This window comes from Corvus hawaiiensis, chromosome 2, assembly GCF_020740725.1.
Source record: "Corvus hawaiiensis isolate bCorHaw1 chromosome 2, bCorHaw1.pri.cur, whole genome shotgun sequence".
In the NCBI taxonomy this organism is placed as follows: domain Eukaryota; kingdom Metazoa; phylum Chordata; class Aves; order Passeriformes; family Corvidae; genus Corvus; species Corvus hawaiiensis.
The window spans coordinates 116,206,094-116,232,444 of record NC_063214.1 but is presented as its reverse complement, the minus strand read 5'-3'; the positions used below and the strand labels follow the sequence as shown (position 1 = coordinate 116,232,444).

The 26,351-nt window shown below is 41.6% G+C and overlaps 1 protein-coding gene and 1 long non-coding RNA gene across 16 annotated transcripts in view; one reads left to right on the top strand and one right to left on the bottom strand.

Annotated features, from left to right (window-relative positions):
- LOC125318738 overlaps positions 1 to 4,363 on the bottom strand; it is a 58,053-nt gene extending 53,690 nt beyond the window's left edge. Inside the window, exons 1-2 of one of the 3 annotated variants that reach the window (XR_007200491.1) lie at positions 3,853 to 4,363; positions 801 to 885 (exon numbers count right to left, since the gene is read on the bottom strand). This is a non-coding gene — a long non-coding RNA (uncharacterized LOC125318738). Of the gene's footprint in view, positions 1 to 800; positions 886 to 3,606; positions 3,694 to 3,852 lie in introns of those variants that run through there. The other 2 variants (XR_007200492.1, XR_007200493.1) reach the window with 2 other exon arrangements.
- CASK (calcium/calmodulin dependent serine protein kinase) overlaps positions 3,684 to 26,351 on the top strand; it is a 190,084-nt gene continuing 167,416 nt past the window's right edge. For all 13 annotated transcript variants that reach the window (XM_048289611.1, XM_048289603.1, XM_048289565.1 and 10 more), the window contains exon 1: positions 3,684 to 3,750. In XM_048289611.1, coding sequence (XP_048145568.1) covers positions 3,692 to 3,750 — 59 coding nt within the window. In that variant the 5' untranslated portion in view covers positions 3,684 to 3,691. The remainder of the gene's footprint in view (positions 3,751 to 26,351) is intronic.

Sequence of the window (26,351 nt, the reverse complement as noted above, 5' to 3'; positions counted from 1 at the left end):
TTATAATTGGAATCCGAGGCACAGGATTTGGTGCTGTGGGATAACAGAACACCATCAAACCACTAAAATTTCTTGTTCTTCATCATCATGTTCCTTTTACATCAAACTTTTAAGTGAAAACATTGTAAAGGCTCTTTGGATGTAACTGATAACTATTAAACTATTGTTCCAAAAACAACCTCTGAACAACTTACCTGCCCTGAGGTTCACACTGTGCAGGCCTATGTGTAAACCCCGAAAAGACCACAGGCAAGTAAAACTTGAAAACCCCGTAAAATTTTAAAAAATAAGTTTGCTAGTGCCCAAGCCCACACTCAGCTACTCCTTAGGACTTTTTGAATGAAATAGTGGTTAACCTAAACATACACCACGTTAACCTGGCTGTCCAGAATCTGACAGACAGGCAGCTCAAACATGTGCAGTGCTTTGTGGAAGGCTACCAGGGGCTGTAAGGCATTTCCTCATGTGAACACACAGTGTCCTTCTCTTGGTCTTTCCTGGTGAAGAAGTCCCTCTCCCAGCTCTGAACTGACTGATGCCCTGATCTGTTTCCAGACCACTACCTTGCCAGTAAATCATTCCAGGTCTCAAGTGCAAAGTTTCTTCTGCTCATATGTCAAACATTATGGTTACATACTTTTTGATGACACGTTAGATGTACGTATTTCAGAATTATGAAATTAATCCCAGAATCTGTAAGGATCCATACTGGATACATGGCTGAAAATCAAGAATGATTGCTTATGAAAGGGAATGACTACTTTTGAACTTGTGGCTGGAATTTCTGATCACAAACATACCTGTAAATGTTTTGCTTCGATTATCATGCTACTGGGTCCTGGCTGCTGGCAGACTAATGCTCACGTTTTCCTGAGCCCATTCAATCTGAAACAGAGTTACAGCACAGTTCTCAATTGTTCCAGTAATTGCTGATGCAGTGGTATCCTTGCTGCGTTTGCTGGCTTACTGTGCAACTTTTTATGATCCAGATCTCCACACAAATCCCAGTTCAGACAGATTCTTCTCAAGCAACTCAAATACGAAGCAGGACCTGTTTTCACTCTCCCCCTGTACTAAGCGTGGACAACTGACAGGTTTGATAGATCCACCTTGCTTCTTGTGAGCCTAATGAATGCTATGGCTGCTCTTACAAGCACATTCTTTGCTCAAGGATGGAAAAAAAATAATAAAAATAGGAAGCTCAGTCCATCAGATAAAAAAGCAGCCACTACCCTCCTTCCTGGAAGGAGCAGGACCCCTCAAGTAGGCCACATGCCTACTGGCATTCCCTGGATGCCAAGGAATGAACTGCCTCTCTTCAGCAAAAGCCCATTTTTGTTCAGTGTCTTCCAAGAAATTTCCTTCCCAGGACCACAACTAACCCCCCAACCCCAGGATCTTGTCCTTTAGCAGAAAGCCACGTTTAGGTGCTGCCTATTCCCCAAACCAACCCAAGTGTCCTCTGAAGCTCTTAAAGGGTTTGCTCTATTACAACATTTTGGCACAAAGGCCCCCATATATCATGCTTGGAATTCCTTGTTTTCAGTTTAAGCTGTCACACCTGGGCAATGTGGCCTGGTGTGACTCCAAGCACTCAGAATCCATAGGAAGGAGAGACCTCTGTCAGGTGACACTGCTGGAGCAGCCAAAGCATTTGCCCCAGCTCAGGAAGGGATCCATCATCAGCAATTTTCTTCCTTGTGCACTTTTGTATTGTTTTTTATGTTAACTTCTCATGATGCCTTTACAAACAATTTCACCTCAACCATAAGTGAACACTCACCCATATTCTAAAAATTCTTACTGAGTGACCTGTGTGGGACTCCGCCCTGTGGGCCTGCAAAAGGAAAAAACGGGTGCTCATGTTTAGCTGTGTGAATTTAGAGAAGATTTAAATATATCAGCTTTTTGTTCGCAGTCCAAAGAGCAGATGGTGGCTTAAATATTTTTTAAAGGTTGGTATGGGATAGAGAGCAGACCTACAGGAATGTCTCTCACCCCATAAGACAGCACTGTGCAGTGATGCAACTATTAGACATAATTAATTAGATGTAATTATTTTCCCTGGTTTTTTTTTTTTTTTTCCTTTTAAATTTGTCTGGAGACAGGAACAAGGTGAAGTGTTGTCAGCTGTGCATTTTAAAACCAACCTTTAAACCATTTCATCAAATAATTCTGCTCTGACAGTTTTTTTCTGTGTGTGGGGAACAACTCCATAATTTACCTCTGCTAATGAGTTTTAAGAAGTCGCACGTGTGCTAAAGTACTTCGACAGAAATAAATACTTTTTGTAAACTGCAAGAGTTCCTGACTAATTCCTTCAAGACAGCTTTGCTTCTTCCACAAACCATCCAAGCTTTCCAAAACTTGGAAATGCACACACGTGCAACTTCTACCTTCCTTTCATATATAGGATTCTGTGCAAGATGTTAAAAAATATGGGACAACGTATCAGATAAGCACCCGAGTGTTTTAAAATTCACCCGATGTCTCGGACATCGTATTTACGTGGCTGTTGCGAGAACCCACAGCCAGCGGTTACTCGCACTTACTGCAAGAGCGTCTGAAGGCGCACTTCCAAAAAGTGGATGCACTACTTTTAGGCAAAAAGAGCGGTTCTCCCAACAACAAATCGCGCCTTAGAAAATACTTACATCCTGTTGGAATAGACTGAATAAAAAAAAAAAAAGAGCACTGGACAAAGCCGTACAAACCCGGTTCGCACAAAGGTTCTTTATTGCCACAGCCCGGTCCGTGCAAACGCGAGTGCTCGGCGGCACCGCCGCTCGCCCACCTGCGCGGCGGGGCCCCCCCCGTCCCTGCCCCGGGTGGTCCAGCCGCGGGGGCGATAAGAGCGATAAGAGCGATAAGAGCGTGCGGTATCAGCGTCCGACCCCCTCCCCGCTCCATGACGTCACACCCCTCCCCGCGCCATGACGTCACCGCGCCCCGCGCCTGCGCGAGCCCCCACCCCACCCCTCCGCCGCCGCCCCCCCCCCTCCGCTCGCGCCTCCCCGGACCCCTCGAGCGGGCGGTTGGGGGCGTGGCCCCCCGCGCGCGTGCGCGCGCGCCCCCGGCGGCGCCCGCCCCCGTGACGGGTTTGCGTGACGGCGGCGGCACTGGGAGGGAGCGCGCGCGCGCCCGCCCTTCGGTACCGCGAGCGCCTATCGCGGCCGCCGCCTCTCCGCCGCCGCCGCCTCCTCCTCCTCCTCGCGCCCGGGAGTGGAATCAGCGCCCGCGCCTGGACTCCCCCCGCCCTTCCCCCTCCCACTATTATCCTCCCTCCCGGCGCTCCCGCCCGCCCGGGAACGCGCGCCCCGCTCCCGCCCGGCGAGGGAGCGACCCGGCGCTGCCGCCCGCCCCGATCCCCTCCATGGCTCCCGCGCCGCCCCGCTGAGCCGGAGCCGCCCGCCGGGAGCCGCGGCTGAGCGCGGGAGGGAGGGGGCGGGAGGGGGGTGGGAGGCGGGGGCGCGGGGGGTGCGACACGCGCGGGGAGCGGCGGCGGCCGTGGCAGGAGGCGGAGGAGGAGCGGCAGGAGCGGGGAGTCCCGGCGCGGCCGCGGGAGCCCCGGGCGGGCGGGCGGCGCTGGGAGCGGCCGGGATTTACCGTGGTGGCGGTGGGCGCTGAGCGGCGGGGGAGCCGGGCGTCCCCGGGGCCGCCGCCTCTCGGGCTGAGCCCCCCCGCCCGGACCATGGCCGACGACGACGTGCTGTTCGAGGACGTGTACGAGCTCTGCGAGGTGATCGGCAAGTGAGTGCGGCGGGGAGCGGGCAGGGCAGGGCTGGGCGGGGGGAGCGCTGCCCCGCGCCCCCCGCCCGCACCGGGCACCGGGATGCTCCGCCCGGGACCCACCTGAGTCGCCGCCGCCGGCGGGTCCGTGCGGGGTCCGGGTCCCCCCCCGTGGCCGGTGCCCGCCGTCCTCGTCACACGGGAGGCGGAAGGGGGAGAAGTGACCCCGTGTTTCCTCAGCCACCATGATTAACCACCTCGCCATCGCTCAGCCTGGCTGCAGCAAGCGGCAACCACTTCCCACCCCTTTTCTTCTCCTCCCCCCGATATCCCATTCCTGGCACACCCATCAAGGGTTGCCTATTGGGGAAGGGAAAGGGAAGACAGCTCTCCGTAGATCCACCTATTCGCTGGGTGTCTGCATATTTGTGCGCCAGGTGTTGGGTTTTCCTCTTCTTTGCTGCATAATAACCAGCTTGGTAGTGGCGCTCGGGTAGTGCTCGGTTTTCGTCCAGATCCATCACTCTCGTTCGTGTGGAAATGGAGATGTACAAGGCAGGAGGAGTGCTTGGCCTTTTGAGTCTTATTATGCAACTGCTGTTAAACCGATGCTCGAGGCTTGTATGAAACCTGGGAGTTGAGGCAGTGGCTGGCGTTCCCCAGCTGCTGTTTCGGGTTACCGCTGTTGGATGAAAATGACAATTCGAGTCACCAAGAAAATGCAGAGACTCCCCCAGATCAGATGGTGATAAAGAATTAAACCTGAACTCCATTCTCCCCTGCCCCCGTATTTCTGTGGCTGTTCAGTTTTGAAATCCTTTCTTTATTTCTTCATCGTCTTTCATGTATTTTCTGTAGTTGTGTCTATGTTGCAAAAAGGACACGAAAGATACAGTGAGACTGGGACTGCCTAATTTTCTGTATGTGTCTGATTCCGAAGCTGAGATTGATCTGCAAGCCTTAGTAGTGACATTGTTCAGTGTGCTCGGAGTTTTTTCTTCATGACAATGGATTTTATGAGGATAATTGACCGTGTTTTGATTATAAACAAGGAATTTTTCCTGCATGTATCCTCTTGCCCGCTCTCCACCCGTATGCTTTTCAGTGTATATGGAGTGTTGTCTGCTTTCAAAGCTAGGGCTAAAAATATTCTAGAATTAATCTTTTCTCAGGATTATACTGAAATGCTGGTCTTGGACCTAGCAGGTGGCTTTGTTGTCAGCAGAAGTTTCAGCACTCAGTTCTGTCGTTTCACAAGACACTACCTCCTTGCTCCTAACTCAACTTTTAAAAATATTAAGCTCCAAGGGCCTTGTTTGTCACGCTAAATGGTATATGACTGTTTTAACTTGATGCTGGTGAGGAGCTTCTGTAGGAGCTAAACTCTTGTTATTAAAGGTGTTTTGAAGACAATTTCTGGCACACTCCTTTCACAAGTGGTTTTATGCTAACCACTGCAGTTCACACTCGGTTTTATTCCTGCCCAGTTGCCGTTAGAAGGAAGGTGCAGTTCTTATGCATGACTGCACACCCTTTCGGAGGACGGATGATTCACAGGGGGCCAGATGTTTGCACATCTCCAGTGACTTTTTGTTTTGTGGCTGGAGAATTTTGAAGGGAGAGCACAAAACCGGTGGATTAGGTGTTAGCTGCAGAAGTTCCATGTGAGATTTAGGTAGTAGAGAGTGTTGTGATGTAACTAGATCTAACAGATAAATACTGAATCACAGTAGCATGATAATGCCAAGAGCACTGTAGCAAAAACAGGGTGTATCACTGAAAATAGCAGCAGTGGTGGTGTGAAGGGCTGATAACTGGTTGTGATTACTCAGGCTTTTCCACACAGACGTCAAGTCAATCCTCTAAAAAACCCCAAACATTTAAAATAAATACACAACTTTCATGTACAATTTATGTATTCCTGTTTCTTTGCAATGCTACGCAGGTAAATTCCAGGGGACCAGAGGTGCAGCATCTTTATTTAGCTTACAGATTTTGGGTACTACCTTGCCTGTCTGTAAGAAACTTGAGGAAAGCCGCTGTAAATCTGCTTTGAATTGCTACGTATGCGTCTGACCAAACATCTTTCAGTGAAACATGCACTAACTGTCTGCATGTTCCTGGGATTTGTTATTGATTGATACAGTGATTTAGTTCTTGCAAATAGCACATCTGGCTCTGATTTGCATTTTGGACACATGAAATACTAAAATGTGTAATTTATCTTTCCTAAGTAGGTAGTTACTGCTGTCACTTAGGGTCGTAAAAGGTATTTTCACAAAGGGTGTGGGAAAGAGATCTTTGCCTGTAAAGTATCTTGAGTGTTTAGTCAAAGTTCCCATACAATGTACTAGAGAAAGCAGAAGATACTTTCTTGGCTGACAGTAGACAGTCCAGTTTGTGGAGGCATATTCTGATCTTTAGGATAAGCTTTAAACACTTCTAAATACAATAAACTGATAAGACTGACTTTGAGTAAATGCAGCAATAATAGCTTTTGGTGAGGAACAATTACAGGGCAGTAGTATATGACTGAATTGATGGGAATGACAATGATAAACTCTTTTTGTGACATTTAGTGTGTTTAAGTCCTGCAAGCATGCATTTTTCATTTTTAAGGGGTGTGGGTGCAAGGAAAGGCCACGAGGGATAGAGAGAAATTCTAGTTCATGTTTTCATTAGAAAAAAAGTTAGGGAAATCTTATTTTGCATATATTTCCAGTATACCTTTCCATTGCTGAAAGCTATATGAAAATACAAATTGGAATAACAATCCCAATTTCTCATTGAACTTTTTAAAGGGGTATTTATGACACTAACATTGGTCATTTATTTTTACTTAGCCAGACATGTTGTGTTTGAGATTACTGTCTTGTCTTCAACTTGGCTGACACAAACATACTTCAGCAAGAAGTAAATTGGGGATTTCTTTATTAGCCTTCAAAATGTGTTATTAACATATCTCAAGATAAGTGATAGTGATGAAAAATACAGGTGTGCCATTTTTTTTTCAAATTTTCTTCCAGGTACCTTTGAAGAGATTCTCCCTGTGTATTGGTTGAGAAGCACACAATCTAAAATCTTTAAGCCTGTTACTAAGTGGATCAGACCATGTGTTTGATTGACAGCTCACAGATAGTAGTGCTAAGTGTACTTGTTTATTTTTTATTAGAATTTTCATTCAAAATGCTTTGAGTAGTTCATGAAACATAGTAGGTGTAAAATTGAAACATCTTGGCTATTCATCTGAGGTGCAGACTGTTCTGAGTTTATCATAGGAGCTCCACATACACATAGGAGGAGTTTTCTTTTATGCCAAAGAGGGAATGGCTGTCTTTAGTTGGTGTTGCATCTAGAAGAGTGAGGTAAGGTTTTTATGATAAGAGCCTTATTCTGCAAGGGCTTTATTTTAAATTACCTGGTTTTACATTTCTGTACCTCTTAAGGTCCGTATCAGTTTATGTTAGCATTAGAGGAGAACCATAAAGATTGTCTGACCTTTCTGACAGTAGGACTGGAGGTTGCTTAAAAATTTCTTCAAGTGTTTAAGTTGTAAATACAATGAGATAAAGATGATAGACATTTATTTGTGTTTAAAAGGGCTCTGGTCACAATGGAAGTCATTAGTCCTGGGGCGCATTAGGAAGAGTGTTGCTGGCAGGTGGAGGGAGGTGATCCTGCCCCTCTTCTCAGCCCTGGTGAGGATCACCTGGAGTGCTGTGTCCAGTTTGGGGCTCCTCAGGACAGTAAAGACATGGAGCTCCTGGATTGGGTCCAGCAGAGAGTGACAAAGATGATGAAGGGACTGGAGCATCTCTCAGGAAAAGCTGAGGGATCTGGGGCTGTTCGGCCTCGAGAAGAAGCTTCTCTTCTCGAGAAGAGAGGGGACCTCATCCCTGTCTGTCAGTGTCTGCAGGGAGGGGGCAGAGGATGGACCAGGCTCTGCTCTCTGGTGCCCAGCAATGGCACAAGAGGAGTAAGCAGAAACTGATGGCCAGGAAGTTCCACCTGGACATGAGGAAGAATTTCTTCACTGTGCAGTGACCGAGCACTGGAACTGATTGTCCAAAGAAGCTGTGGAGTCTCTCTCACTGGAGATATTCCAGAGCCATATGGACACAATCCTGTGCCATGTGCTCTGGGATGGCCCTGCTTGAGCAGGGAGGTGGGAGCAGATGACCCACTGATGTCCCTTCCAGCCTTTTCCATTCTGTGATACTAATAGTCACTAAAATAGTACATTTTTGTAATTCTTTTCTTCCATTTGTGGGCCATAAGTACCATCATTGTTTGTGTAGTAGTGCAGTTGTTTGCATTTCCAGTACCAAAGTGTAACATGATGTTTGGTGCTAATGCTGTCAGAGCTTTCAGGACGTTCTCTGCAGTATGGCTTAAGGCTAATCGTCTTCTGCACTGCATGCATGAGGATTTTAGTTTGTTTTCATCCCTCTTTCCTCTGTGATGGGATGAATCTCTCTGCTTGGGTCCTTCCATCTAGTAAAGAGTAGTTAAAGTGCAAGAGCCAGCAGGCATTGCTCCCTTCTCCTTTGTCCCTCCAGACTGTCAACGCTGCTGGAGCACCACAGATGTAAGCTGAGGATGCAAAGTTGTGGGAAAGGGAATTTTTAATTTTTTTTTTTTTCATTGAGATATGAAGGCTTCTAGCCCACTGAAGTCAGACAAGAGGTGGTGGTTGCAATTCCATCCTAAGCTGTTACCTGGAGTTGGAGGTGCCTTAGATTTATGCCTCAGTCTGGGAGTGTTCAGGAAAGGGAGGACAGAGCTCATGGATTCCTTGTCCAAGAAATACTTAAAACTTCTAATAATTGTAATTATTGTGGTAACAAAACTATATAGATGTATTTTGATGGTTTCAGTGGTATTGTTTTTCATTGTTGCCTCCATTTTCACTCACAGGAATTAGAATGCTGTTGACTTTCAAACATACTTTTTCTCTAGTACACTGTTGAGATTTTGCATTTCCTGTGAAACCGATGCAAATAACTGATGGGTATAATTAATGACAAATCAAATGAAAATGTGAAACAACTGTGGTACATATTCCCTGTTTGTAAAGGGGGGAGGGGGAAGGGATATGGCAACTGATTTGTCTAGCTTAGCTTTTGACTTTTTTAGTGCCTTTTGAAACTCTCTGCTAATAAAACATTCTTGTCTGTTGTCTCTGTTACAGTGTGTAAGAGTAACAGTTTATAATAAATATTTGATTTAAGCATGAGGTCATAATGTGCATTGCTTCAGGAGAATAGTGGTTGATTATTTGTAGCGTGTAATTGCTAGAGTATATCCTTAGCTAAGTTATTCCGCTATGGATTTCAGCTGTAGTAGTGACCTGTTTCTGCTTAAGAGGCTCTGCCTGCTTAAGAGAAGCAGCTCAACACAGAGTAGAATGAATAAACCTGGTTTCGGAGTACAACATTTCAATCACTACTCTCTTTGTATGGCTTCTTCTAGTATTGTTTTGATAAGCAGCAGCACTCTTCTGTACATCCTTCTTCAGGAAGAATTCCTGCATGGAGAAGGGTTGCTGATTATTGGAATGAACTGCCCAGAGGGGTGGAGGAGTCACCATCCCTGGAGCTGTTCATGAAATGACTGGATGTGGCACTCAGTGCCATCCATGGTTGAGTTGACAGGGTGGTGATCTGTCAGAGGTTGGAGTCAATGGTCCCAGGGTTTTTTTTCCAATGTTAATGATTCTGTGATTCTTATGATGTGAATAAGACAGCGGTAGTGATTGGGAAGTTGAGGCTTGCTAAAGAGGGGAGTTTGGAGGAACTTGATCTAGGAAAATACAAGCTGAGAAAGATTGGCAAGGACTTTGCAAATATGTTTATGTGTTTAAACACCCAAGAGAAGGGAGCCTTGAAGATGAGCAAATCTGAGCAGAGTAGTCCTGTGTAATTTCAGGCTAAAAGTTTGAAGATTTTTTTCTTTTAGACCAGGTTACTACTGGGATTCTGGATCAGATGTCTGCGAGAAGTGGGATAAAAAAAGTGACCTTGTCTTGAAGATTGGCTAAGTTAGGAGTTTGATCTTTTTATCAAAATAGTATGAAGCTTCGTTACCTTCAAAAAAATGGGGGCTAGGCTTCAGGACCCAAGTGATTCCTGATAATAATTTCAATTCTAACATAATGCTTGAGATAAAATACTTTAGGATAAAGAAATATTAGGGAAAGAAGAGAGACACATTTTATGTCAACAGCCACTCACCTACTTAGCCCTCTGTCTGATGCACTGCACTTTTTTATAATCTTTTATACAGATGTCACTACTATGAATGGTAATCAAGCATTATTAACCTCAATATGATGTTTCCAAAGATCACTTCTCAGAAACTTGTAGTCATATTATATGTGTCATCTAAAGAATGATGACTCCAGAAATGAGTGGTTGTTATAAGTAGGTATTTTGTGCCGAACTGTAGAGTTGATAAAAATAACTCTCATGAATGAAGTACTTTTTTTTTTTTTAAATATGCAGCATGACCAGAACTATCATCTCTACCTGTTAAAAAAATTATACTTACTTCTCAAGATAGTGTACTAATCAGCTATTACTACCAAAAGAACCCCAAGAAACTTCTTTTTCTTTGCCTACATCAGATACCTTGGTAAGGCATCCAAAGCATGGGAAGAAAGCACCTTGACTTCAGCATAGCTGTAAACTGAACTGTATTTTAGTGTGCCAGGTTAGTACCTTCTCTTCATAAACTTCTGCTATATTCAGAGAGAGTTACAGTGTTCTTTGGGAGGCATCTGTTGGTGCAAGGAATGCTGCCCTTGTTGGAAACAGCAGAGCACAGCAAACTGTTGCATTTCAGTTACCTTTGTGATAGTGGGTGTTTAAGCCCCCTCTTACCAGTGTCTTTTTTCTGGAGGTGAAATAAGGTTCAGATCAGTTTTGGAGCTTGGCCATAAAAGACCTTTACACTGTAATAAGGGTTTATTTTTTCGGTTCAGTTTGTGTGAGAAGCAAAGCCGTCTTGTAGAGATACTACTAAAAAACTGTTACAGAATAAATTTAGCACTAAAAGGACTGAGGACTATTGCCTAATGTATTCTCACAGGACAGAACTGAATGGGTAACAAGTGCCTTGCTCTTTTACTTTCCTGCCTTTTTTTCTAGAATAGGATAAGAAGGGGTAGACAGAAAGTTAGTCCATACCTTCTGTCTTTTGTTGCAGTGTTTGAGGTGAACTGGGACTGTGTTTTCCTTCCAGGCTTAGGATTTGTCAGAATTCTTGTGTTGTCAGTATTTTGCCAATTTCTGTATTGAGTTAACTTTTTCAGAAGTCAATCGTTAGAACATGTCTTCAGCACCTGAAGACATTTATAGTTGATGCATAGTTCTTACAAACTTACGAAGTTCGTTATTGGTTTAAGAAATTCTGAGTATTTGCCTTCCACCAGGGATTCTAAGTAACATTTGGTTGAATAGATTTTCACTTGGCTCCTTCACCTGTTTCTGTGGCTACCCAATGGCAGATGTAACTGCTTGCAGCTATTATGATTTCATTTTTAACTAACGTCTCCATTTTCTTTTCTGCACAATGTGGACATAAGCAGTTACTCCTAGCATTTAATATTGACTAAATTTCCTGGGATATGTGAACTAAGAAAGCTGTACAAAACTTGCCTCTGAACAAATTTTTTTTAGACATAATGGCTGGGGTATGAGTCCTGTACAGACATTTACAGTGGTTCAAAATGTATTCTGTTCAGTTGTTTGGAAGCACTTCAAGGTAAGTTGCAAAACTAGTTTTATCTTATCAAAGTGTCAGTTCTCAGCTGCAGCTGAGATTGAGAAACCCTTAGAATTTCAAAGTGTGCCTTTCCTAGGGAACACATTATTCTTGGGTAACTTCGTGACTTCTTTTAAATTCAGTTACCAGAGTTTGGAGTGTAGCTGACTTTTTGAAATTTTTGATCCAAGGATCTCTAGGAGTAAGGAAGGAAGTCTTAACTGTAGAGAGATTGAGCCTTCTCAGGTACGGTGGTCTTTAGGATATTCAGAACTTCATTAAGTCTTTCCTAGGTGTCTTGTAATGTGGGTCTGTAAAGTAGAAATAACACTATCACAAACAAACAAACAAAGAACTAAGAACTAAAGAACTTAGTATTTCTCCTGAAAGAAAGTTCAACTTGTCCCGACCATCTGACCAGAACTTAGGCATGTTCCTCTATCTGCTTTTTTCTCCCAGTTTCATTCTGGGGAGAGGGTCTACGAGTGAAACCTTTGGCTGTGTCCTTGATGTTCGAGCTTAGAGAAGCCAGCCAAAGGAGTGTGTTAGTGCTTTACTTCCACCCTGCTCCAGGAAAATCCTAATAATCCAAGTGGAGTTGTCAGCTGCCCACTTTTCTCCTTATTTTTTTGGCTCCAGATGTTGTTCCTGATACTGAACAGAGGGGAACAGTTCTGAACTGTGGGAAAGCACTAATTTACACTCAGTTAGAGGGGTCGATACACCTGTAAATGGAAGGGATAGTGAAGAAGCAAGTGAGGTAATCTTATCTCCCTTCTTCAAACCACTCCTGGTTAGGAGGAGATGATAGAGAAGGTGGGGGTGAGGGTAGCCTGTGAAGATTACATAAAATTTAGGGAATTTTATATTACAGTGATAGGATCTTTTCTACATCAATACTGATCCAAAGTAGTAACTTTTCCTAGAAAGGAGCAGATCTTTGTGGAACTCTTTATGTTTGCTAGGGTTGAACTTGAGTGCAGGTCAAGCAGATAGGTTCAATTTGGATGGGTTTAGAGAAGAGTTCTGTCTGCTCAGCACTGGTCTGGCTGCATGCAGAGCAGGAACCAGGGCAGGAATTGAGGTGAAATCCTGCACCTTTGTCATCCTGCAGCCTCTCTAAGTATATCATGATTCCTGAAGGAGAGCTGTGTCAAGTTGTAGCTGTGCTGGAGGTTGTGTAAACATGGCAGTAGTAGCCTTTCTTGTCTTGGTGCCCTCTGCGAGGAGTGTGTGAGGGCAGCTTGGTGACAGGAGCTGAATTAAGTTTGCTGCTGCTGGAAGAAGGAGATCTTGCTCTCTTTATGTGCTCCCATGCCACGAGTGATCCACCCTTCCCCTGTACCAACTTCAGTATGCATCTGATCTGTATGAGCCAGGTGCACTACAAAAATATGCACTTTGTTGGATGGTTATTCTGCTGTTTTCACTGGCTTGACCAGACCTACAGTGCAGTCAGGGCTTGCTCAAGGTAGAAGACTCAGGGATGGAGAGAGATAAAGTGTGCAGAGACCCCTCCCCTCTTCTCACCTTTGGCAACAGTGAATTACTAAGACCATATCGTAAAATGCTTTGTTAGGGGTTTTTTTTAAGCATGTTTGGCTTTTTTTGTATAATCAGGAAGTTAGCTTCTAAACCCCTTTCTGCAATGATCCAGACAATGGTAAGGAAAGGGGAAGAAAAAAGGCAAACAGATTACTTTTTTTGAGGGGGGGGAAAAAAAAGGTTCCAAATTAACATGCCGTTATTAAGACATGCACACAAAAAAAATCTGTTGTTTTATGGTCTTAAATTGTTTCTTCCTTCTTCCTATACACATAGACATTCCCTGTAATTAAAACCAAGCACTAACTTTACATAAGGACCTCACCTCATTCAGGATTTTAATTGGTGAGACAGCCAATTAAAATTAGGAAGGCAACTAAGTCTGGGATTTTTCCTTTCCTAATACTAGAATTAATTCTTTGAAGTGTATTAGCTTCTGACCTGGTTCGATGTTCTTCAGATGTGCATGTGCCTTGTTGGGTCGTTCAGGACTTAAAATGTTCACAGGTGGATGTATTCTGAACAGCAAGCATGCTTGATGTTTGTGAGTAATTCTAATCTTTATAGAAACCAAATCTGTTACTTCTGGTTCTGGTGTGATTGTGTGCAAAAGCTCTGATAGCATATTTAAGAATGTTCAAGAAATTCAAAAGCAAAGTTTTCCTGAGCCACCTATTTTCAGATTTTGTTTTGCTCTAAAGTTAAATGTAAAATGTATTATATTGATCAAGAACTTGTTTCAGTTAAAAGATCTGCCTTTTTTTCTATTTGTTTTGTTGGGGTTTTCGGTTTGGGTTTTTGTTTTGGGTCTTTTTAGGAAAAGTTCTGTTAGTGCATCTAGATCGAGTTTAGATGGAAAAATACCAACTCCCATTTACAGAAAACACTGTTTTCCTTTCTACAGCCCCTCTCTAAACCCATCCTAATTCAAAAGTAACCTCTTTCTTAGTCTGTTTCTGCAAACATCTTAATTTCAGACCTTCAGCACTACACACATGAAAGGAACAAAAGGGGCTTTCAAAACTGAAGGTCAGACAGAACTGTTTTGCTCAGTTAGAGCTATTAGATTATTTTTTTTACTCTTTCCTTTCTAGAAAAAGTGGTTATCTGTTGGCTGAGTTTCTCGGATGTTCAGCCCTTAAGGTTCAATTATCTTTAAAAGCATAAAGTAAACAGGGGGCTTAAAATATCAGAAGTTCTTTCCCTAATCTTAGATCTCAAGTGTGTCAATTTTTTTTATCAGCTGCAGGCACTTGTAATTGTAAAGTATTCAAAACTTCATAGCTGCCATTGAGATACACTTTGAGGATACTTTCTCAACTCTTGCAGATGAATCTTCTTACTTGGATTCTTAGTTTCTGACTTGTTTGAAGTTTTCAAAAGTTCCTGTTGTCTGTTTGCTGTGTTGATTAAGGATGTTTTCAAATAGATTGCTGACTGTAGAGTTGTTTTGTGTTGTGTATATGAAATACTTAGAATTTGCTCAGAACAGGGACTGGGAATTGGTTTGGTTTTTTTTGCTTCGTGAATATGATCATCACGGATGCTTTGTTTCCCTTCTTAGTGGATGTGATGACTGTTAAATGATTCCGTAAAACATCAGCTGGGAATGTTAAGAATACCTTTGTTTCCCGTATCTTCTGGCCTGGTGAGTACTTCTGCAAGCACTGTGTGTTAGGGAAGGATTTTAATATGAGTGTCCTGATTTTGGGGAGGATTCTTCCAAGCACTGATGAGTAGCAGCTGCCACTGCACTGGCATGGACTGACAGGTTCTGAGAGCACGTCCCAGGTAGCAGCAAGGCAAAATCCACAGCAGAACTGCTGGTTTGGGTATTCTCCATGCTGGTGAGTTACAATGTCTCTTGAGACAGTGCTTTTCAGTGTCCAGGATCCTTTAGGTGTTGTGTCAAACAGCAAACTCAGAACTGTAGAATTTTAGATTATTCGCAGGGATGCAGTTAAGCAGAAAGGTGAGGTCACTTTGTGAAACTTCTGTGATTCTTTCCGAGTGTTTGTTGTTTTTCAGAATGGGACTTAGTTTCTCATATTGCTAATGTATTTTTCAAAAATTTAAAGTGTTCCAGAAAACTAACAGTGGGAAATTCTCTTCCCAAAACCCAGCCTATGTCCAGCTTCTCAGTATTTGTTACAGTTGCAAAGACAAGGAAAAGTATAAAATAATACCTTCCTGAAATGTGGTTTCAGCTATATGGCTGGACATTTAGAAATCAGCAGTAACTTGTGAGAATATTGATGCATGTTAGATTTTAAACATGCATATTGTGCTGAAAGCTGCTTTAAAATTCGTTTTCTCATGTGTGCTAAAAATTGATCTGTGAAGTTTTTGCATTTAAAAATAGAGCCTTACAGTTGTTTGTAGTTGTTCTTACTGATAGCTTTGCTTTTTTCTGTCACTGTTTGAAAAAGGAAAAAAAAAACCCAGACTTGGAATGTTTACCGTTTGGACAAAGCTGTAAGAATTATTCGGAACTTTCCTTTTCATTTAACTTTTCCTCTTACACCCCGATGCTAGCTTGAGACTTTGCTGCCATCTCTAGTTTCTTGATGAAATTTATCTTGAGCTGCTATTTGGTCCTACATTTTCATCTGTATTCTTAAAAAGACAAATTCTGGCTGGATTTCATGACTGCTGTTAGAAGACTTTGTTTTGTAAAGCTTATATCAGTGAAGAAAATAGCTGTCTCCTGTGTTTATTTCCCTTAGAACACATTAGGGAGTTTTTCTAAGGAGAAATACCCTGTATTCTTCTTTGTTTCCTCTTCAGATGCAGCTGTAGTCAATAAGCAAACTTCCTGCCTTTTTTTGCTGTCATATTGGCTGTTAAAAAATTTTAAGTCACACATCTCTTTCTGTATTTACTGTGATAAAGACAGTATGTTCTGGTGGTTGGTTATGGAATATAGAACAGTTTGGGGTTTTGCTGGTCTCTTCAGTACCAGCATTTTACTTCCAGTTTGAGTGTCAATGCACCTGAATGGTTTTTAAATGTTTCTCTACTGGTTTTCATTCTTTTAGCATTTCTTTTGCAATGTGACACTCCTTGGTAGCACTGCGAGATCTTCATTCTGGATTTTTTTTTTCCCCTCTTTGCCCCACATTTCTGTTCCTATCAGTACTTGTATATGTTGTTTCACACGGTGTATTCTGGCTTACACTGAGATCTCCTTTAGTTTTCTTCAGACTCACTGGGCTCCCAGCAGACTGTAGGATGGCTGTCAGTCAGAATTTTGCTCCCATGGAAGCTGGCTTGCTGCAAAATCAAACTACAATTTCAGTTTCTGAAACCTGAGCTAACAAAAGGTTTCTCCTGAGTTACAAAAACCTTTGAAAAAGTGTCATCACTGTAATTTTATCTTTGAATCTGCAGCCAGCTGAGACTGTAGTGTTGAGACCTGTGTTTGTTTACTGTAGAGGGAGTGGTACAGGGTAACCTGTTCTGTTACTGTCTCCTCAAAGTCCCGATAACAGTTCAGATAGTTAATAAATGACTTTTTGTTGTTTATTTGTTTGGGTTGGGGTTTTTTGCCCATAGCAGCTGTAAAAGCTATTATGTAGAGGAAAGTGCTTTTATTTTCACAGGTTGACTTTGCCTCTGCAGCCTGGAAAAAGTAAAGTTGTGTGGCTTCACTTCATCTGTCTAGAGTTCAAGGAAGAGAGGTGGCTCTCTGTAGTTGAATTCTGTTCCTGTGAGCATGTGTGGAAGAAGGAAGTTTATCTAATCTTTTCTCACTGGGGGAAATAAGATCTTGGCCTACTTGTTTTAGCAGCCATGCTTCTCTACCCAGTCAGTTTCTGGGAAAAGAAGGGTTTTTCAGCAACAACACTTAGAAAACAAAGTGTTTTATACCTAATAAGTATGAACCTGCTCCACTCTTTCCTGTATATTCTAACTACCATATGCTTTTTATATTTTGCACATTTTTCTACTTTGTCTCATCTCTGTGATATTGTGGGGAATAGGGGGTGGTCCTCAAAGAATGATTAAAAAAATGCTGCTTTTTTTTTTCCTTGCTACTTTCTTTAGGCTGATGCTGTCTTACAGGATAACTCTTGAAATCTCAGGAAAACTTGCATACCTACCGCTAACCTACCTAAGTTAAAAGACTTCCAGAAATACAAATCTCCAAGAGAAAGGAAAAAGTTGTATCTCTAAAGTGTGAAGCAAAGTCTTGTGCAGGAGTTCATGTTTTGTGGAAAATGTTACACCAGGAAACTCGTTTGAAGGGGTGTGTGATCCTACCCTGTTAGTATGTCAGAGATGATATCAACACTGTATGTTGGGTTGGGTTTTTTTAATTCTTTTTAAATTTATCCACATGTAAATGGACTGGCAAAATTCTTCAATTTTTTTCATCCGTTCTTCTTCACTTCTAGTAAAAATAATAATAAATACGGTTTTCCATCCTATCAGCTTAAATGCTATTTGGAAATGTGTTGTTTATAAAGCTTCAGAAAATACCCTGTTCTTTAATGATGTGCATAAATCTTTTAATCAGCATTCCTTGGAGTGGCTCAAATGCACAGAGGTGTGCTAAGTCCAAAATCACATTTGACTAAGCGCCAGTTAAGTGTTATACTTGTTTAGAGTTAAGACCCTGCAAAATGTACAAAACCTCAATATTTTTGTCTGCTTTAATGGATGGGAGTTGAGTTGTTCTAGTCAGTATTAGGAGCAAATTGTTGATCCTGGCCCAGTTACTGTGTGCAGTAGGAGTGAGAAAGTGGATGGTGTGGATCTGATGTGAAAGTATCCTCTGTTTTTCTTGGTTGTTGTTGTGTACCCCAAGTAGTTTCAGATGTTTTCACAATCCTCCCTAGTCTTGTTTCTCAGCAGGGCTATTTTTATGTTACTCCTCTTTTTTAGCAGGTAGGTTGGGAAGGGCCATTGCTCGGTGTTGGGGAGCTAGTAATCAGCAAGGTAAATATGCTGGTATGGTTTGGAATGATCCAGTGTCCAGAATTCTCAGTGTATTTGTGAACGTTTGGTGCTATTCAGAGTAGACTGAAAAAAGTTACGTTCAGCTTCTCAGTATTATGTATCGCTAATTGAGTTGCTATTTAAAATTGATTAGCATATGCTCTTTTACCAGTTAAAATGGTTTCTTAACCTAAGTTCTTGAGAAAATCTGTCTAGTAGTAGAAGATTCTAACTATAGTCAGATAGTTCTCATAAAAAACCAGTATATTTAAATTATAGTCCATGTTTGTTTACATAAACAGTTGATAATGTTTGTGTGAAAATCTTAAAACTTTCCATAGGCAATTCTGTAAAATGGGAATTATCTCCTTGTGAGGAAGTTGACAGCAAATAGTAGAAAATACTCACAATATTAATACTGCAGATCAAATTCGTCTTGTAGAGAAAGGAATTCCTGTGCAAGTGTTCATTTTCAAAGCTTTTTATGTAATAAAATGTATATAATGAAGTTCTAAATACACCCCAAAAAATCTTATCAAGCAGTGTTCCTTGAGATGTGTTCCTCCTTCTCTTTGTCATTTTTGTTCATGTTCTTGCTGTTTTAGGGCCTAAACTAGACTGAGAAAAAAATTTGGATGAAAAGGTGGCTCTTTCTCCCCTTACCCTTTTCATAAGTTTCCCACTTGTTCTTGTTCATTCTCTTCAGGGATTTTGGCCAGTTTTCCAACAGCAGTGCAATTACTCTTAAAACTCTAATCTTTACCTGGTTAGGAATTGGGGAGCAATGAAAGCCATGAAAACAGTTAAACCAGGAAACAGGTTTATCGGGAAGAAGATTACATGTCTGTATCTTTGGAAGAAAAGCACAGATTATACAATTTTTTTTTACCTCCCAGACAAGTATTTTCTGCTTCTCAGTGGATTGATTACATGTGATTGTCACGTGCTGGAAAACATCAGTGGGAGAAGGGGCCTTTCAGTGATGCTGCCTTAGTGGTACTTGGAATCTAGTTTGTCACAGAGGGGTATCACATAGTAAACACAGTTTTCTATCCCTTGAGTGTCATGTGTAGAAATCAATTTGTTAAGAACCAGACCAGCACCTTTCTTGAATGATCAAAAAATACCCAAACATATAGAGGAGGACCAGGAGGTCATTACCAGTTTTGCATATACGTATTTTTTTTAAAGTTCTTTTAGTTTGGCGAAGTATTCCTCCAGCTTGTATTTGAAGTCACATTCGGACTAAACCCTTGATAATAAAGCAACTGTTTTAAAGGTTTGTTTGGGGCAGATACCTGCAGAAAGGACAACGTTGTGAAGATGGAATTTTCTAGCCATATGAAGGGAGTCCTTTCTCCTTAAGAGATAAAATAAGCCAACAGTTGGAAATAATCTATCTTGTAAGTGTGGCTCAACCCAAATGCTGCTATGCTGGATATACAATTGAACTGTGACATCCATGAACTATCGAAAATATTTCTAGATACCTTATAGCACTCTTTTCATGGATTGTTTTCATTCTGGTTTTGGCCATATGATCTTGTTTTGACTATAGCAGTTGGTGTTGAGTAAGATTTCCATAATAAATTGGGGGTGGGAATTTCTTTTTATTCGGAGAGAACAGATCTGAGGTATACAGGAGATTGGGTTTACTTTGCATTCCAAGTCTGCACCCAGAGAGAAGGGAAGAAGCAATATGTGAATCTCAGGAGATGTGCAGCATTGCTTTAGTCTTTTCAGTTGCACTTTAACCTAAGAATGAGGAAGGGGGCTTTGGTTATTCAGTGGGTAGTATGTGCCTGCCTTGAGAATCAGGAATGGGATCTCCATTAGTAGGAGTACTTAAGGTGGCAATTCTAGACCTGTTCAGCTGCTTCTTACTTGAATGTGAGAGAAAAAGCAGATAATTGTGACCATCATTCTTCCTGGTTCCTTCTAACATGTCCCTGGGTCTTCAGGCAGAATAAATCAGACTTGTTTTTTTTGCAAGGTTAGGGTAGAATTGAAATGAATGCTTGAACAAACTGATTAAAGAAAATCTTGCTTAGCTGCTGCAAGTCCTTCTTTTAATTAGTACATTAAATTCTGAAATATGGCCTAAACTTACCCAATAGGGTTTTATAATAAGCTGAGAACTGTCTGTGGGGACAAAAAGAAGCAGACGTGTTCTTGAGCATACAAGTGTTAAAAACCCTTTGTTTTCTCACTAAGAATCACTGTATTATAATATTTTATGGGAAAGGTATGAAAAAGCAGTCATTGGTACAGACAATGCATTGGAAAACTAATAATTCTAAGAGTTCTCTCAGCAGCTTTTAAATATGTGACTGATTCATTATTTATGTGTGTTTGGTAAGGGAAGAACTTAAAGTTTTAGGGCTTCGGCAGCAATCTGTGAAAAATCTATGTATTTTGTTTAAAACTAAATCCTAGTTTAAAATAAATGTGTAACTTCTTAGTGTTACGCCTTTTCTTTTTTTTTTTTTTCTGTTATTCCTGAAGGGGAGGGAGCAGGAATCACTGAGATCCTGGCCAAGTGGATTTTGGAAGCTTGTTTTTTAATTGGAGCATGGTCCAGCTTGGTTCTCCTGATGCTGCGGGGTGAGAAAGAAGGGGAACAGAAGTTGGAATAGGAAGCTGCTGAGGAAAAGATTCCTACAGAGGGTGAATGTGGGAGGAAGAGAGAGGGAAAAAAGGTGGCTAAAGTAGATTTCATAGGAAGGAATAAGGAACAGAGTTTGAAAAGTGAAATTGAACAACCAGAGGAGATCTGGTGATTGCCAGCCTGCAAGGATAGACAAAGTGGGTTGAGGAAGGGAAAAGCAGCAGCAAGTAGAAATTGATTTGCTGGTTAATAACAGAATATTTGTAAAGGTGAGAGGAAAAACATCCCAGCTGAGCTAAAGGCTGTGGAAAAGATGCAGCCGGTGCCGGAGAAGGGAGAAGAGGAATGGAAGCAAGATGAGAATCATGAAAGGCAGGATTAGATTAGTGAGGTGATAATCAAACATTAGGGAGACCATTTTGGCAAAGCAGAGTATGCAGAATGGTGCAAAGGCTGATTCATGAGTAGGGATGGAATGTTTGACAAGGTTATTGCCATCAAGTCTTCAGTATTCAGTGCCTTTTAAGTTGTATGTTTTTTAATTGCAGTGATTTATTTCTTTATTTGTATGTCATTTAGCCAGAAGAGCAAACAGAGTAGAGGTTCTTAGTATGTTAAAATAAGGTATGAACAAAAATGTTGACTTCAGAAACTGTACTGAGCTGAATCACAGGGGTAATTGTGTGGTAATAGTTGCTTGTTGTCAGCCATCTCAAGTTATATTTTCCCTGTTTCTTAATCATATTTTAACTGATTAAATTATTCCTCCTAAATCTTCAGTCTTGCTCTTCCCTTGTCTCCAGTGCTTGTGGCACAGCTCCCTTCATTTTAAATGAACTTGGTTAATTTAAATGTTTCAAATATTCCATGTTGTTAGCCTAGCTCGTTCAGACTAAAGCAGGTTAGGGAACAATTGCAGGAATCCCAAGATGAGGGATGGAAGCGCGTTCATCTCCAGTTGAGGAAACAGCACTTGCTTATAGCTGTGTTTGACAGCTCTCTGCCAGCTTGGATTAGCTGATCCTGTTTGCCTGCATTGTACTGCAGCTGTCTTGTGAATACGTAGAATTTCTCAATTTAGCAAAAGTCATTTGGGCCTTTCTGTTTTAATACAAACTTGCTAACATTATATGGAAACATTATTGGCATAACTGACCTTGAAGACATTCACTGGACAAAATTTGTCAGCTCATGCTCAGTTGACAGACTTATTTTTAGACAGTGCAGAAAGTATAGAATTTGGTACCTCTGTACAGACTTCTCTTAAAATCTTGCTGTAAGAGCAGACCTTTTCTTTATTTGTTTTGGGGGGGTTTTTTGTGGGTTGTTTTGGTTTGGGGGAGTTTTGTTCAGTTTTTTTTTATTTTTGGGGGGTTTGTTGTTGTTTTGGTTTTCTGGGGGGTTTTTTGGTGTTTTGGGGTGGGGTTTTGTGTGATGGTTTTTGGTTGTTTTTTTTTTTAGTCTCCTAAAGTTGAATGATCAATGTATTCTGTATTAATATCAAAATTCTGAGTCCTGTGGATTTCATTTATTTGCGTACTGGTACTTCTTTTGTCTTTCTTCTGAAATAAGTTTCTCCACTTTTTGAAGTTCTTAATATTTTGTTCTTTGTTAACATTTCCACATGATGCGTGTAAGTCATTGGTTTTAAAAAAAAAGGAAATAATCCTGCTAGTATTGCAAACTTAAAAATTATCCAGAACGACTTAGTAAGTGTGACTTTTTAAAATTAGCAAGTGTGACACTTTCTGCATTTCCTGTGATGTGCTGTGTGAATACTGTAACCAGACTGGCTTTTTAAATCTACTGTCTAGACTTGAATGAGTTGCATAGGAATCAGCATAGGACTGTTAAACTGTCAGTGATTTCCTGTATCCTGTCCTCACAGCGTTCCTGAGTAAGGGTGGGATTGTACAAGGTCACCAAGAGATAGAATTCACCTTCAGCTCCTTTTGATATGGTACAAAGAGGGCCTGATTAATGTTCTTGGAAAGATGTTGCCCTGTAGAAATACTTACTTTACAAACATAAACCTGAAAATTACCTTCTGATGCACTGCTTTTCTGTAAAAGAACCTTCTGTATAGACATAATTAAAAATAGCCCTTGCTCAGATAGTATTTTTGTATAGCGGCTTAGCAGAAATCAGGCATTGTAATTTTACATTTCCTTCTTAGAAATGTGCAAGATACTGCGATACCATTCAGCTTTCCATGTCTCCATAGAATTGTGTGATGCTCTTAATCTGTCACTGACAAAGAAGATTCCAGTGTATGGATGTAGACAGAAGATGGGGTTTTGTGTCAATCAGACAGTTATTTATATTCAGTCAACAATAGAAAATGATGCTCTGTCCCTCCTCCCCGTGGATTTTTTCTGTCTTTTATGCTGCTGGAGAGAAGCAGGTTGTTGTCACCTCTGCCTCAGACTAGTAAGACTGGAGATGCTTAATGTATTATATAGTATGAATGCAGTACAAACTCTCTTGCTGCTGGCCTCTTTCAGTTTCTGAAGATTTATGGGTGGGAAAAAGAAGAATATCCCTGTAAGCCTTTGTTGCTGTTGCATTTTTCTCTCCTGTATAGTGACCCCTCATTCCAGAGGCAGTAGAGTGGATAAATAAGATTTGTGCTGCATTGTTCCTTGGGCAAAACAAACAAAAAAGCTTGAGGATTCCGATAAGTGAATGAAGTTTTGGAAATGAATGAGTTATGCCGTGCACGATCACTATATGTGTGCTGTTGGACCAAAGCAAAGAGCTTGACTGTATCTTCCTGATAACCTCTTAGTTGCTGGAAGACTAGTGCCAGCTAGTCCTTTACACTTCCTCTTCTCTAGGCTACACAAGCTCATTTTCCTCAGCTTGCCCTCATGGAACAAATGTTTGAAATTTACTCAGATGCTTGATTTGTCGGTTGTTTTCAAGGATCTTTGGTCCCTACTTGCAGCTGGCACTTTTTTTTTCCCTATGAAAATAACCCAACATGGTAGATGAAGAGAAAGCAAAGGATATTGTCTCTCTAGACTTTAGAAGGGCCTTTGAAAATGTGTGCCATAAGATTCTCAGAGAAAATAAAGGAATAGGGGCTGGTTGAGCACACAGTGAGGAGGATTGAAGAGGGTGCTTATCAGTGTCACAAAGTCCAGTTGGAGGCCAGAAACCATCATTGTACACCGGGGGTCAGTACTGGGTCCAGTCCTCTTCAACATGCTCATCAATGGTCTGGATTATGGGACAGTCTGTACCCTCGGCAGGTTTGCTGATGACACCAAACCGGGAGGAGTGGCTTGTACACCAGAGGGTCGTGGTGCAGCCCAGGAAGTCCCTGACAAGCTGGGACAATGGGCTGGCAGGAGCCTCGTGCAATTCCACAAGGATAAGTGTGGAAAGTGCTGCACGTGGGGAGGAAGAACCCCGTGAACCAGAAAGGCTGCCTGGCTGGAGGGGGTGTCTGCAGGACAGGCCTGTGCTGGGCGCACCAAGGTGAACATGAGCCAGCCGCGAGCCCTTGTGGTAAAAAAGGAACAGTGGTATCCTGGGCTGCCTTAGGAGAGGTGTTACCAGCAGGTTGAGAGCAGCAGTGGGCACAAACTGAAACACAGGACTGACTGAACATGAGGAAACATTGGGGTTTTTACTGTGAGGATGACTGAGCACTGTCACAGGTTGGTCAGAGGAGTTGCTGAGTCTCCATCTCTGGAGGTGGTTCAAGGCAGGTGGTTCTTGGCAGCTCACTGTATGTGCCCCTGCTTGATCAGGAGGGGTGGACCAGATGACCTCCAGAGTTTCCCTCCAACCTCAACCATTCTCTTACTCTGTGCATATGATTCAGAGAAACTCTCTCATGGTTTTTTCTAAGCTCTGGGACAAGTTTTCTCAGCAGGAGGCTGAAGCATTGAGTTTTTAATTTGGTGCAACCAAGGTTTGCATGTGGCAGCGGCTTTTGGTGTTTCTGAGGTGGAATGGCCTCTGATACTATATTCAATATCTTGCAGTTTATAAAATCAGTGGGAATGGGATGCACAGTTCTACATGCTCAAGTTTGCTGAGATAGAAATATGTTGAAAATCTGACTGTAATACACCTTTAAGTTTGTAATCTTAAGTTGGATCTTTCATCTAGTACTAAAAGCTATTAGACAGCATTTCAGACCTCTTATCCTTCTAAATCTGAGGGCCATACACAACTCCCAAAACATTTGGAAACATTTTTTGTGATGTCTCAATTCCTAATTGCTGCCTCATTCACTGTGTGTATATGGCAATGCTTTCTCCCACAGTGTGACCTATTGTGTTTAACTCTGTAAAGCTGGTAACAACTGAAATAAATCATTCTTTAAAAGGGTGCAAGACAGTAAAGCTACAGCTAACAAGGATCCTAATGTTCTCCTCCTTTTGAACACCACATTCCAGCTAACATTTCTTGTAGAAGCTGTGAGCGTGGACAAGGTTTGAATGGAGTTATGTGCTAGTAAACCAAAGTTTTAGTGACTTCTCAGCCGTCTCTAATTTTGCGTTGTAAAGAGAAGCAAAAAATGGAGTGTTTTTCAAAGCTTGTCTTTCACTGCATCCATCACAGAAACATGAATGAAACGTGCATGTTCATCTTGGGTTTTCCATGTGGACTTCTTTTGAGAAGGGAGATAACAGCAGTAGGTAAAACACCTGGGTACAAGGTAGCTTTTCCACTTAAATCTCTGCTAAATTTGGCTAGGTCGTTGGACCATCATTGCTAAACCAGAAGTAAATGATCTTCTGCACAGGAGTGGAAAAAGATGAGCTTAACCTAAAACCATTATTTAATTTTGACTAATTGTGGAGTTGATTTCCCCTTTCCTCCCCTTCAAATGATAGTGAAATTTAAACTGAAATGTTAAACCAGGGGGATGTTGTACTGAGATACACTTTACGTTGAAAGTCAGGTGTAATAAAAGGGTTGTCATTAATTGTTTTATTTCCTGTAACAAAATGTGCCCAGCTGCTTGCAGTTCATAGTTCGTTCTGCTTGTTCTTTTCTTTCTTTTTTTTCCTTTTTTTTTCCAGCCTTAATTGTGAATCAGGAATTTGTATTTCCTGAGAGGAAGTTGTTTCTTAAGACTGATTTACACTAATGCGGCCATGAATGATTCTTAGAGCTTTGTTTGCCTTCCTGGCATGCACTTCAAGTACCTTATTTTTCACTCCATTACATAAAATGAGTTCAGATTATTTTTCTCTCTTTTTAAAAATCTTTCCATCACATTCTTCTTTTTCCGAGTTGCATCTTTCTACCTCCAATAACATCTGTGCAGCAGTAATGTTTACTCCTGTTTTAGCCACGTGGGTCTGTGATTTTAAGCCTCTCTCCTGTTACTGAGACCTACTGCCAAAGACCAAAATTAGCTTATTTAAATCCAGTTACAAAAAGGTATTAGTTCTTGAATTTGTCTTGCTGATTTAGTATGCATCTATAGGCTTTTACTTGAAGGTGATGTAATGGAAGGCTTGTTTGCTGTGATTGTTCGGTTTGTTGGAGTTCATGAGGTCCTTTAATGCAGCAATACTCTGCAGTTACTAAAAGTGTGAAAGGCTTTCAAGGGTAGTGTTGGTAACCAAGTTAACAGGGTGTTGCTTAAGCTTTAAAATGTTGGGAAGAAACTAAAGCTTATGCAGTTATTTTTAAGTTATTGCATCTTAAATAAACAAATCTTCAGATAACTGTTAAATAGGCTAATAAGACTTATCTGGCCTTCACCATGTTTATGCTATAAATAGATCTAAAGCCA